General features: G+C 29.7%; 1 protein-coding gene across 1 annotated transcript; it reads right to left on the reverse strand.

The window, feature by feature from the left end:
* Positions 1-3,449: 3,449 nt before the first annotated feature.
* Positions 3,450-9,855, reverse strand: LOC123209422 (nuclear envelope-associated protein 2-like). The gene is made up of 6 exons (XM_044627484.1): positions 9,651-9,855; positions 8,584-8,960; positions 8,288-8,395; positions 4,606-5,067; positions 4,393-4,494; positions 3,450-3,958 (listed from the first exon to the last, which is right to left on the reverse strand). Exons 2-6 carry the CDS (start codon positions 8,752-8,754, stop codon positions 3,794-3,796), a joined length of 1,008 nt encoding a protein of 335 aa, XP_044483419.1. The 5' UTR covers positions 8,755-8,960; positions 9,651-9,855; the 3' UTR covers positions 3,450-3,793.
* Between the last annotated feature and the right edge of the window lie 3,269 nt (positions 9,856-13,124).

Consider the following 13,124-nt stretch of genomic DNA (forward strand, 5'->3'; position numbering starts at 1 on the left):
TTCATGGTTTTACTAGGATTCAAATCAACGTTATATGAAACAATTGAAAACCAGATTTAAATCCCTACGATGCATTTGGTTTAGGTAACGTTTTATTACTAAAATTGAAATATTACTTTGAAGATCATTATATATATATGATTGTTATATTTGATAAAATTTAGTAAGTATAAATAATTATTGTGTTTAGTGAGGATAATAAAAAAATTTTAATATATTATTTTACTTAAATACCCTTAGATATAGTTATTTTAAAATATCCTTTTTATGTTACTTATTATGTAAAAAATTTATAAATAAAAATATAATTATAATAAATTCAAAATTACAAATAAAATAATTTAAGTAATAAAAAATAGAGTAACTGAATAATCTTTACCTACTCTTAACTAAATGCCCCTTTAAAGTTCAGGGTTATAATTTTAAAATTATTATGATATATATTTTGTATTTTGTTTATTTCTAGTTTAATGTGATTCTTTCCAATTTTAAGGTTATATATGTCTATTCTCTATGGAAAAAGTTAAGTAATAATTCTTCAAATCTTCCTTCCTGTTTCATGGTATCAACATCTGGTTTCCTACCTAACATTCTATTCCCTAGCTTGGATTGTTGTCCCTACATTTTATGGATTTATATATGGTTTTCAACATTCCCCTTTAAGTTGAAAAATAATATTTTTTTAATTCCCAATTTAAATTGTTAACTCTAAATTTTAGGAATTTATTTCTGGTTTCCAATAAATTCAAAAGTCTAGAATTTAGGACTCAATTTAGATGTAACAATAACCTTCACTTAATAATATTAAAAGTCTCTTTTATTTAAACCCAGAATTATCATATTAAGTGAAAACAAAACCCAAAATTTTGAATCGATAATTTATAGGATGGGATAATGCTTTTTATTAAGTTATCAAAATGGGTTTATTTTGCATATCATAATATTATAGGACTCTCCATGGTTATAAGTCTTGCTGAAGTAGAAAAAGAGCAGTAAGTAGTAAAATTTAGAGTTGAGATTCACATCTTTGGAAGAGAATTATTAGACAGCCAAGAAAGAGGAAGACAGAGCATGTGCCTAATAAAGTCCCATGTTTCTTGGCATCTTGTACTCTGTCAAATCCCCACCATGAAATTTACTGTAACCCACTTAGAAAACTAAGTTGATTAAATATTTATTAAGGCACGGTGGTGTACCTTAATAATATTGTATGAAACTCGAGTGGTGTGATCCGTTCGTGATCGACTTCAAATCATTGTTTAGTTTAGTTCAAATTGAGTCTAAGTGAAAGAAATTTAAGTTAGAGATTGACTTAAAGTTGTTATCTTGTTGACATTGTTGTATCGAAGTTCGTTTTGTTGATAACTCTTCTTCTTTTTTTACGATGATTCTTTTATATTTGAACGAATATTTTTCTTTTCTATTAATTCTTTTTCTACTTGGACAATACTATTCACTATTCAACAAATTGAGTTGATCCTTGGCTTGGATTAGTTCCATTCGAATCTATCCTTTTACAAAACTATGAAAAAAGATATTTGCTAAATAATGTTCTTAGATTACTCATTTGATTTTAAAATAACAATTATCATGACATGTAATGATGTAATAATAAAACTGTATTTACATATTTTTGCGTATACAAATAAATACATATTTAATGTATTATCATATAATTAAATAATTTTTTAATTAAAAATAAAATAATATTTAATCACAAAACAACATATCAATATTGGTATCCGAATTGACACTAATTATAGATGTCTATAACATTATTATGAATATAAAGCAAAAACATTGTCGTGTATATTGAGTATAATATAGAATTATATGATTCTATTTTATCAAGTTTTATTTTGAATTTATAGTTCGACTTTTGATATATTAATACAGTGATATATGGCAAACAAAATCCTATTATTTGTAACAGGATCAAGATATAGAATCTCAAATATAAAGTCAGAAAACCTAAGTTGGACACAATACTTTAAAATTGAGTACACATATTAGTGTTTTATTATATTATCTATATTAAAACGAGATGCCTAGACTCTCAATAGTAACTTGAGTGGTATTAGCTAGTTTGAGATCCTTAAGAAGAAAATTTTGGATTCAAGATTCCGTAAGTTCATATTAAAATCAAATATTGACTTAATTGATATAATGGTTATAAGGTCGATCACTGAATTTCAGATTTAATTTTTTTATATGATTAACACAATCTCAAAAAAAAAAAAAAAAGTCCAACTCAATGAGAATTAATTGGTAGAAAAAAAATAGAGGCCCTGACAATGATTTGCTAGGTTTTATTGTTTTAGTGGTTGGGTGTCATCAAGTTACTCGTTAATAAAACAGTAAAAGTATGTACATAAATAACGATATGTTATTATGTGATAGATATTATTTTATTTTTAATTTTTAACTATTTAATTATATAATAATATATTATTATTTATATATAAAATTATATAAAATATACTACTCTCAACAAAAGAAAAAATTTATGGACACCATTACGTTGGTCACAAAAAGTGGTAGAGGTGCTGATCATGTCATTTTTAGACTAGGAAGACGTGGAAAGGTCAAAAAATTCATCCTAAAAATCAGAAGAAACTAGGAAAGGGTTGGAGAAAAATTTGACGGTAAGATTCTCCATGCAATTATTTGGAGACAGAGTTGAAATGTAATGCATTGGATGCCATTTGCTGAAACAAATAATCCAATTTAACACAAGGGCCCATTTTACAAACATGTTGATGTGAATAATGACTTGGGATACTGAGCATGCTTATAATTTATTGACAGTTGAAGTGAGAGACCCCATTAGCAATAAAATCTTGTGGTACAAACATGATATTGTGGTTGTTAATGAAAATTGAAGACAACGCATTGAGTTTGACATTTGACATTGAAGATGTAAGAACAAAGCGAGAGAGGAAGTGGCCTTGGGATCTTGTGATGCTGAAGCTTCACAAAGATTTTGCTGTTTTTGTATTTAAAAAGCAAATCTTACATCAATAAAGTTTCAAAAATGCTAGACATGCCCTATAAAGAAGGCAAATTACCATCTTTAACAATCCATATATCAATAAAATATGAGAAAAATATATAAAACTCCCAAATTGTTAAAATACGTTTAGGTTACAAAACCCAAATGCAAAATCTTAATAGTCTGTCCAAAACAAACAATATCTCAAAAATTGGCTAACTTCTTAAAAGCAAAACCATAGGTATGTCCAAAACAGACAATATTTATACATTCTGTAGTATAACCCGGAAAGAATCCAAGAAAATGGTCAGTCAAGTTTCTTCTTGTACACATTTATTTTCTTTTTTCTCCATTTAACTACCATATTAATTTTGATATAAACATATATAAGACAATTTAATGGATGAGAGACATAAAAATGATTTTACACATCAGACTTATCTAAAACTTGAGCTACCCTAAATTACAAGTGTAACCTTTCACATTACAAAATTGTGCCATTACAATCTTCCAGCTCTGGACTCTGGTAGTAAAGACTCCATTGCCATGCATATGATAAGCATACCAGAGAAAGTGTAAATGTTTCTAGTCCTGAGAATTAAAAAAAAATATAATAAAAATGTTCTCCATTGACATTAAGCAAGAAAGATGGCTCTGCTCTCTACAATCAAGCAGCATTTCTACAAGAAAAATGGTTCTTACAGCTTCTTGCTCTACTACTTTTTCCTAAATTCTTCACAAAGTAGACTTAAGGTGCTACATCATGCCATATGCACATCGATAACTACATTATGCAATGTTTCATCGCTTTGAGAAGACCACCAAGATCAACATTGACATTGAAACTACTACCTTGAAACAAGAAGTCTCCCAGAAATTCTGTTTTTCAATACCCACTGGCGCACCTTGTTTTGTTGCTAACTGCTCTCTTAGTTCTTTCAATGCTTTGTCCCTATGCTCACCCACCTGTTGCAATGAATGAAATATATGTAAGATACACATGTAATAGCTGTTAAATATAGTCACAGTACAGACAATAAAAGGGTTGAAGGATGAAAGCGTGGCGTAGATCTTCATAGGTAATGCAAGTTTTGAGAGCATGAAACCATGTCTTGATATGATCATTCAGTCGATTAAAGGATGACAGCTTATAGGCTTAGTAGAATAAAGAAAAACTATTTGCAGTCGATAGTGCAGCTCAACTATTTTTAAATACTCAATTAGGTATTCAAATAATGTGTTATTATATGCTTGAGTGATTTTAAATTACAAATTTAAGTTACACCCTCACTTCTAGTGAGTAGACTGAGTGCATCAACCAAAGCAAGAAATTCGATCATATTGCTGGACCTATTGTTCCATCCTGTTTTGGATAGAAAAAGATAAAGAGATAGACATACCCTTTGAAGCTTTCGTGTTTGAGCTCGAGCTTCCTGGAGGCAGAACTCCAACTTCAACACCCTCTTTTTCAGTTCCTGATCAGCTCGCCGCTGCTTCTCCAACTGTTTAGAAAATAGGTTGAAGACCATAATTAAACAAGATTCACAATCATCTAGAGATGAAAATTAAATTTGAGATTGGAGACTCATGAAATGAATATATTTTAGAATCACCTGTGATTCCAAGTCTTTAGCTTTGAGCTTCCAATGGGCAGACATAATCCTTACTTCATCTCTTAGTTTGGCTATTTCTTCATCCTTAACAACAAGAAGTTTATTCATCTTTTCGAGATTCTTTGGAGAAAACTCGTCCAACAACTTCCTTACTTCACAATCCTTGTTTGCCTCGGCCTTGGCAACAGCTTGCATAATATCATGTTCAATTCTCAAAACTTCATCTTTCAGTAGCTTTTGGGAAAATTCCCTCGCTTGAAGATCCTTTTGCAAATGATGTAATTGTTCTCCAAGCCTAGTTACACGGTCCTCATGCTCCTTTAACGAATTATTCTTTTCATCTAATTCTTTAACCAATACAGAGCATTGAAGCTGAGCAGCTTGAGCTGATGTGGCACTTGCATCTGCAGTTGCTTGTGTGCAAACAAGCTGCTCTTGAAGATCATCCAATCGCTTCAGGTACTGAGTCACATAAAACTATGATCAGAATCACAGAACAAGAACACAGCTTGCATTAGCTGATCATATAAATTACTTATCCTTTTTTGTCTATAATTTTTTTTCGTATGAAGCAAAGTAATTTCATTAACAGAGGAAAGAAGAGAAAAACTGAAAAAGGGTCCACAGGGACATCAAAAAAGGCCACACTGAATACAGTTTAAAGACTGTTGCATGCGGCAAGGATATGATGAATCAATCATTCAACTAGCAGCATCAATGAACTGTTTTCCAATTCTACTAGGAACTTGAAAAATAAAAAACTTAGGAATATGTTATATTATATATGATGGAAAAGCAGAAAGTCATGATGCCAAATAATTTTTACAAGGAAAATCAGGCAACTATGATAATGAGCATGTAACAAATCTTTTCCAAATTCAAAACCAATTGGCTAAGTCATTTAACAATATGACTTGATGAATTTCAATTAATGAAACAGACATTACATGCTCCATTAATGAATAACAAGGTGACCATCGGCATCCAAGGTTCTTTGTGCATGTCCAATTGTGTAATGTTCAGCCACGTGGAAAGATGAAAATAAAATTTGGTAGTGGTTCAGTGTATGGCGACAGATATACAACCTTTTAGTTTCTTTTAATAACTAAAGTTCAAACAGAAGCACTTCATAATTATGAAGCATAAATGTGAGCTCAACTTATGATTCATGAGGAAGTTCCTTAAAATTTTGGATCTATACTAATAGATAACTACAATAGTCTATATTATTGGAAAATTACTTTTGATGTTGTTGCAGAAAATCACCCTTTTGGATCTTTTGGTAGGATTTCTAAACTCAATCAAGTGACAATTTTTCAAGAGATCCACCAAATTGCATGCAGCCACAAAACAATGGAAACCAAAACACAATGAAGAACAAACACCCAATTTACATGAGAAAACATCCTCAATGTGAGGGGACGGAAAAACCACAGGAAAACAATCTTCCAGTATGTCAAAATAGGTTTACAACCCAAGGTTATCTCTTGATAAAACTAGAAATATACACCAACACTCAATACATAATAATTTAGTCAAAAAAGGAACAAGCTTTATACAAAACAAACTATGAATCTCACCAAAACAAGAGGCCAACTTTGAACATTATATCTCTTTGTTTGGAACATGAAACTAGATCTCCACCTTACACAATCATGAACCAACATATAAAAATTAAGATCAATCAGACGACGAATCAATCAGAATAGTTTATCAAAATTGGTCATAGTCACAAAATCCAAAAATTTTTTCTTTCTTTCTTTTTGTTTTTCAAGCTCTTCATGTCACCAGAAAGCTTTCAAAGAGAAGCACAAGAAAGATCCAAAAACTGTCCTTTCCTTAATGGCTCACACATATAGTTGCCAAACAAGAGTAAAAGAGAACAAAAGTTATCCTTCTGGCTTGACTGTTTTTCAGCTAACCTACTAAGAAATTAATTGTAAAAGCTTCTTTCTCTCTCTCTCTCCCTCTTTTTTTTTTTTTTAAAACTCATATGGGTCCTACCACATGGACGAGACCATCCAACAAATCTCCCCATCATGCCCAAGTGGGGGTCATACCTACAACTTGTTTGCAGACAACAAGCTTCACCAGAAATAGGGTCTCTGTCATCATGTCAGATCCATTTTCATCAGTATGAATTTTCTCGATGTAAAACTCCATTTCCAACACATCTCAAATCCAATGATACCTCATATTTATGTGTTTGGATTTGGTTTGCCAATTGCTCCAATCCTTTGCTGCCAGCTGGAATATTCTCCTCTCCCTTGCTGCTATGCAACTTACTGCTGTTGTACTCCATTCTTCTTAGCTTCTTCTTCATTTTGTGAGATACATACACCCGAGATCTAATAGATTCATTCGTCATTTTGTATAAACTTGTTCCTTTAAATCAAAAATATTAAATAAAGAGTTGGTGTATATCTCTAATTTTATCTAAAGAAAACCTTTGGTTGTAAACCTGTTTGACATAATGAAATATTGTCTTCTCGTGGTTTTTTCATCTCCTCGCATTGAGGAGGTTTTTTCACGTAAATTGGGAGTGCTTGTTGTCTATTATGTTTTGGTTTCATTGCTTTGTGACTACATGCATTTGGATAGATCTTTTGAAAAAATGTCACTTGATAAAAATCCTACTGAAAGATTCGAAAGGTTATTTTTTTCCAACAAACTACTATCAAGGTTCGAAGGAGGGCATTAAACACAAAGATGCGCCCCTCCCAACAGTCCTAGCTACCAAGAAGTCTCCAAGCTAAGAGTGTTTGCAGATGCCATTGTGAGGCACATATAACACTTGAGGAGTGGAAAAGTGGACAAACAGGGGCAAGTGATGTGGGATGTCCATTATGCATGAGCAAGGTAGTCACATTCAAAGATGCTTATGTGTGCCAAAGATGGAAGCAGGAGTTCGCTAAGTGTAATGCCACAAGCTAATTATTCGGACATGTAAAGCAGACATTTGCAAGAGATATGCACAAGTGCGTGCACACTATTAAGTAGGAGTGAGTGCCATAGCTCAAGGCAAAATCATCATGACATGGACAACAATGTGAGAAGAGAGTGAAAGATTATTGGTTTCATTGTGAGATCAACAGTGAAGAGTATGCGTGACCTTGAAGAAGGGGTTAGACCATCCCCTGCATAAATTGATCGAGTGTCTAAACCACTCTCTTGATGGGTCCATAAAATGACAAAACTAGTGACCCTAAGCCTATAAAGGTTGTACACAAGGTTGAACATCAAGAATGGGTGTAATTGGGGGTGTCGCATAAGCAATTGTGCCGTGCCAAGCCTCAAGGCTAGTACAAAAGTATAAAAATTGTAAAAATTGCAATACCATTACACAATAAATAACTTCAATGGATGCCTCATTAAGCAATTATATCATTAGCTAAAGATGCTATTGAAACAACATCTCAAACTCAAATTCACAGTTAAAGTAGTAGGAAAGTTATCAATTTATTGATGATAGATGTTAGTTATATACACCATCTTTACATGCATCAAACATTTTTGTCTCATATTCAAGGAAACAATCTCCAAACAGCAAAGAAACACAAAATGAAAACAAGAAAGAAAAACATAAACAAAAAAAGATGCAATAAAACAACATTATTATTTCAGATCAACTCAACCAACATTTTATTAGTTAACCAAAAGCTCATTTCATTGAAATTAATACCTTCTCAGTATTAGAAACTGAAGCCTCAAGCTGTCCATTCCTCTCCTCCAATTTCTTCTGCAATCTACAAATCTCTTCCTCCATGTTCTTTACCTTTGTTTCAGCCTCCTGTGAAAACCAAAAGCAAATGAAACTCAATTCTCAAAAACAATTTCAAAATCACCCTCTTGACCCCACAAACAAAAACTTCCCCAAAAGGCAAAAATAATTGAATCCAAGGCTTCAACAAATAGGACCCTTATGAATTCATCATCAAAACAACACAAAAGAGCTCAATCAAGAATCAAACTAAAAACCTGTCTTGTTATGCTCTCTTTCACAAAAGATTGCTCCTGTGATGCCAAACGGCTCCTAACCTCCTTCAACTCAGCTGCTAAAGACACAACATTTCTTCTAAAACTCTGCTTCTTTTCATTCAAATCCTTCAACAAAGGATCGATATCCCTAACAGCAAGTGACGATGACATGGATATTTGATTAACCTGATAAAAAAACCTATTAAAAATCAACCTTAATCCAGCGGTTGATATGAAGATCCTATAAAAGAAGTTGACACACTGAATCAACTCCTGAATGGGCTCATAGGTTGCTTCTGAACCTCCAAGTAAAAGCTATTGTCTTCTTCGTATCTGCTTGCGAAGAAGGTAGTTTAGTATTTAATTTGAAGCATTTCCTAATGAACAAAAACAGATATTAATTAAATGAAATTTAACTTGCACAACTAGTACATGCAGAATTTCAAATCAAAGGTTCAAAATCTAAATCAATTTAATGTAAACTTAAATACTATGTATCATTTCTCTTTAAACAAGTCTCTCTCAAGAATACAAAGATTTAATAAGAAAACAGAAAATTGAATTTATTTTTTATGGCTAATAATAGACCAAATATGAACCTACCTAGATTGTTCTGAAGAGAGAGAGACAGCAGAGAATTAAATAAAAGCACGTAAAGAAACTGTCCATTTCATGTCATAACTCATAATAAATAAATTATCATGAAACTTTAGAGAGAGAAAGTCAGACTTTTACTTCAAAAATCATTGAAAAAAATAAAGTATTTTCAAAAAACACAAAACAAAAATTAAAACTTTAGCTGATTTTAAGTAACCCCACTTAGTTTCTTTTTTCCACAAATCATGCAATCAATAAATTATCATGATAAATATGAAAAGAATTGCCGTTCAAACTTTAACTGAATTTTCACAAATACGTTTCATTCAAGTAAAGAAAAACTCGCAAAGAAAAAAATCAAACTTGAACCCATTTCAAGCAACCCCACTTCGTTTTTTAAACAAAAACTAGTTTTCTGAAAACGGAAACACGAAAAAACAGATTTTTGGAGATGAAGAGAAATGAAATACCATTGATGCTTTATCAGCTTGCTGTGCAGAGAAGGGCCAAAACAGAGTGTTTTTCAGTTCATTTTTTGAGGGCTGTCTGAAGGCGGAGATGGAGGGAGAGTGAAGTGTGATGCAATCAGACGGCTACAAATGGAAGAAACTGGATGAATTTTTAGGGTTTTTTTATTTTTTGGCAAATTTTCGGACAAGATGATTTTGTCTTATACTGAAGTGTGAGTTTGAGGTGAAGACACAGGAGAGAGAGAAAGTTAGGTTCGGATTTAATTTCTAAAACTGAAAGCGGAGAGATAACTTTTTGCTCCCCCAAGGTTTAAAAGATGAGAAATAAACCCAAAGTTTTGAAAATGATGTGTACAAGAATCTTCCATCAACTTTTGATAGAAAATAAAATCAATAATGCTTCATACATTAATGGATGGGTACAAATGGATACTAATATAATAATGTATTATCATATGATTAAATAATTTTAAATTAAATATTAAATAAAAAATTATATCACTCAATTATACAATAAAATATGTGAACCGTTAATATTTTTTAATACTTATACGTTAATACATGTAGTATTATTGTCACAAGGGCAAACGATGAGGATATTGACTAAAATACCTTTTTTTTCTCTCTTGTATACATATTTATAACTATTTATTTCCTATTATACATATATAGTGTACAATATAAAATATCTAAAATACTCTTAAACTTTATACTCATTCAGTCACCCAATTAAGACTAAAATATAAGGTAAAAATATGAAATTTTTTAACAACTTTGACAGTAGAAAGATTGGTCGACTGAACATCCAACTAACTAATTTATTTTTAAAAATTGGTTAATCGACCAACCTATCTAACCAATCCTAAATCTTATAATATTCTTTTTTTAAAAATAAAATCAATTTTAAAATGATTATATTTGTATAATAAAAAAAAGATGATTATATATATATATATATATAAAACAAAAAAAATATCATTTTAAACAATATCCCTACAAGATGTGTTATTTATGTTAAATTTTATCAAATTTGGAATCAGGATATTTCATATGCTAATAATAATAATAATAAATATAAGAAGAAGAAGAAGACAACGTATACGTGAGAGCTTATACATATCCGTGTCCCAATTTAAAATATCATAAAAATGTACAATTATTAATATTTTTAAACAATAGTTAAAAAGGCTATATGATAAGATAATAAATTGAAAGTACTCATAGTAAATTGTATAAATTTATTTTTAGAATTAAATTTGAATCAAATTAAACTTGAACAAAATCTAATTCTAATATTAGTTTAAATCTATAAGCATTAATTTGATGTTAGTTTAAAACTGATGAGTTAAGACTCCAACTCACTTTGAAAATATATTAATTTTGAATCGATCTGAGTTGATTCAAACTCAATTATTCATTAAAATAAGTTTAATTCTTGACTCGAATTCAACTCATTTGATCTTAACTTAAATTTAAACTTGAGTAATTTTGATTGAATCTAACTGTATTTATGTTTGGCAAAATAAAAAAAGATACAATTGATTTACATTATGAAAACAAACTCAATCTTTAAATTAAATTTGACTAATTTGATACGGATTCAAACAATTTGAATCGCATCTAACCCTAATGTGTTTGATAAAATAAATGAAGTACAATAATTTTATGTTAGTCAGACATTAAGGTTTTACAATTTTTTTCAAAATTATATATGTATTAAAAATGATTAATTTGCATATAATATTTTAATTTTTACTATACATCACCATTTTACATAGAGGTGTGTGTAGTTCGGTTTGATATAATTTGAAAATTTTTTCAAACTAAATTTAAAAAAGTTCAAAAATTTTTCAAATCAAACTAAACAAAACCAAATAGAAAAAATACGGTTTAAACTATCAAAATTATTCACTTTTAATATATGTATTATTTAATAAAATTAACTAAAATTTAGTTTTCTAACGTATAATATAAATATGTAAAATAAATTGAATTATTTATACAATATAAATGTAAAGAAAATGATAAAATAAATATAAAAAAACAAATTATACACCTAATTATTTATTTAAAAATTATGATAAATATAGTTATATATATTTGAAAGAAAATACGGTTTATGGTTTTATTTTGTTTGAAAATCGTCAAATTGTAACCTAAATTGAAAACTGTTTTTCAAAAATTTATTAACTAAAACCAATCTATTTTATAAACCAAACTATAATTTTTAAGAGATTTTATCTAGTTTTATAGTTTGTACTGAATTATACATCCTCCAAAATTTACAAGTGTAGTTTAAGTATATTTCCCAAATGATGGGGGAAAAGGAAAATTAGAAAGCCTCAAGGGAGGCAAGTGAAATTTACCGATCAGTGTAGAATCCGAACCTGATTCCAAAGCTGTAGCTTAAGAATGACAAAGTCCAAACCTAGTTTTTGAGTTTGACTTGAAGCGCGGCAAATCAGATTCTTGGCTAGTAGCTGGCTTTATGCCACGTCACCTCCGTCACAAATTTGGATTGGGCGTTTCTTCATCCTTTTGGGCTTTAAAATCTTATTTATGGTTTTTCCCGGGCCGGGTCATATCCACCATTTACAATTTTTATTATTTAAATTAAATGTTACAAATATGAGTTTATAATAATATTTAGGTTTAAATATATATTATTGAAGAAAATATCATCTTTGAAAGATGGTGAAATTCATGATCCACCTTCTAGGAATTTACCCTTATTTGTCTACTTTATAACATAAATGTTGTACCTATAATTGAGAATGATAGATCGATAAAATCATATTAATTTAAATCTAAGGACCAATTGAGCAACTCATCACCTGATTACAATTTCAATTCAAAAATTCATGATCCACCATTTAGGACTCGTTGTTACTTGGTTCGATTTGGGTAAAATATTAACAAATCTTTAAAAATTTCAAATTTTGTATTTATATTTTTAAAATATTATTTTATGACTTTAGGTATGAGGGTAATTAATAAATTATAAATCATGAGTTTTAAATATAATTTTTAAAAGTTAGGGGTTTTAAACATAACTTTTTAAATCAAACTTGAGTTAAACTATGAATCAACTATATTTGTCTCAAATTTGAAACGAAAATTTACCAATTCGACGAGCTTGAATTTTATCATAATGTATCAAATTAAGCTCAAATCATGCACTTTTCAATTTGACTCAACCTAGTTACATCTCTATTTATAAAGATTAATGATATAATTTTTATTATGACCAAAAAAACAAAAAGAGGTTGGAAAGAGTATAGTAATTTTATTTGGAATTTTAATTTTAGTATTATCAAGAAACCATTAAAGTATATTATAAAATTGAAAGGTATCAAATTAAAATAATAAATTTCCCAATAGACTTGTTAAATTATATGTTTTTAGTCTACCTTTTTTTTAATTATTATTTATTGTCATTAAAACATATTGTATTTATGAAACCATGTTTGGATA

This window comes from Mangifera indica, chromosome 2 (assembly GCF_011075055.1).
Source record: "Mangifera indica cultivar Alphonso chromosome 2, CATAS_Mindica_2.1, whole genome shotgun sequence".
Taxonomy (NCBI): domain Eukaryota; kingdom Viridiplantae; phylum Streptophyta; class Magnoliopsida; order Sapindales; family Anacardiaceae; genus Mangifera; species Mangifera indica.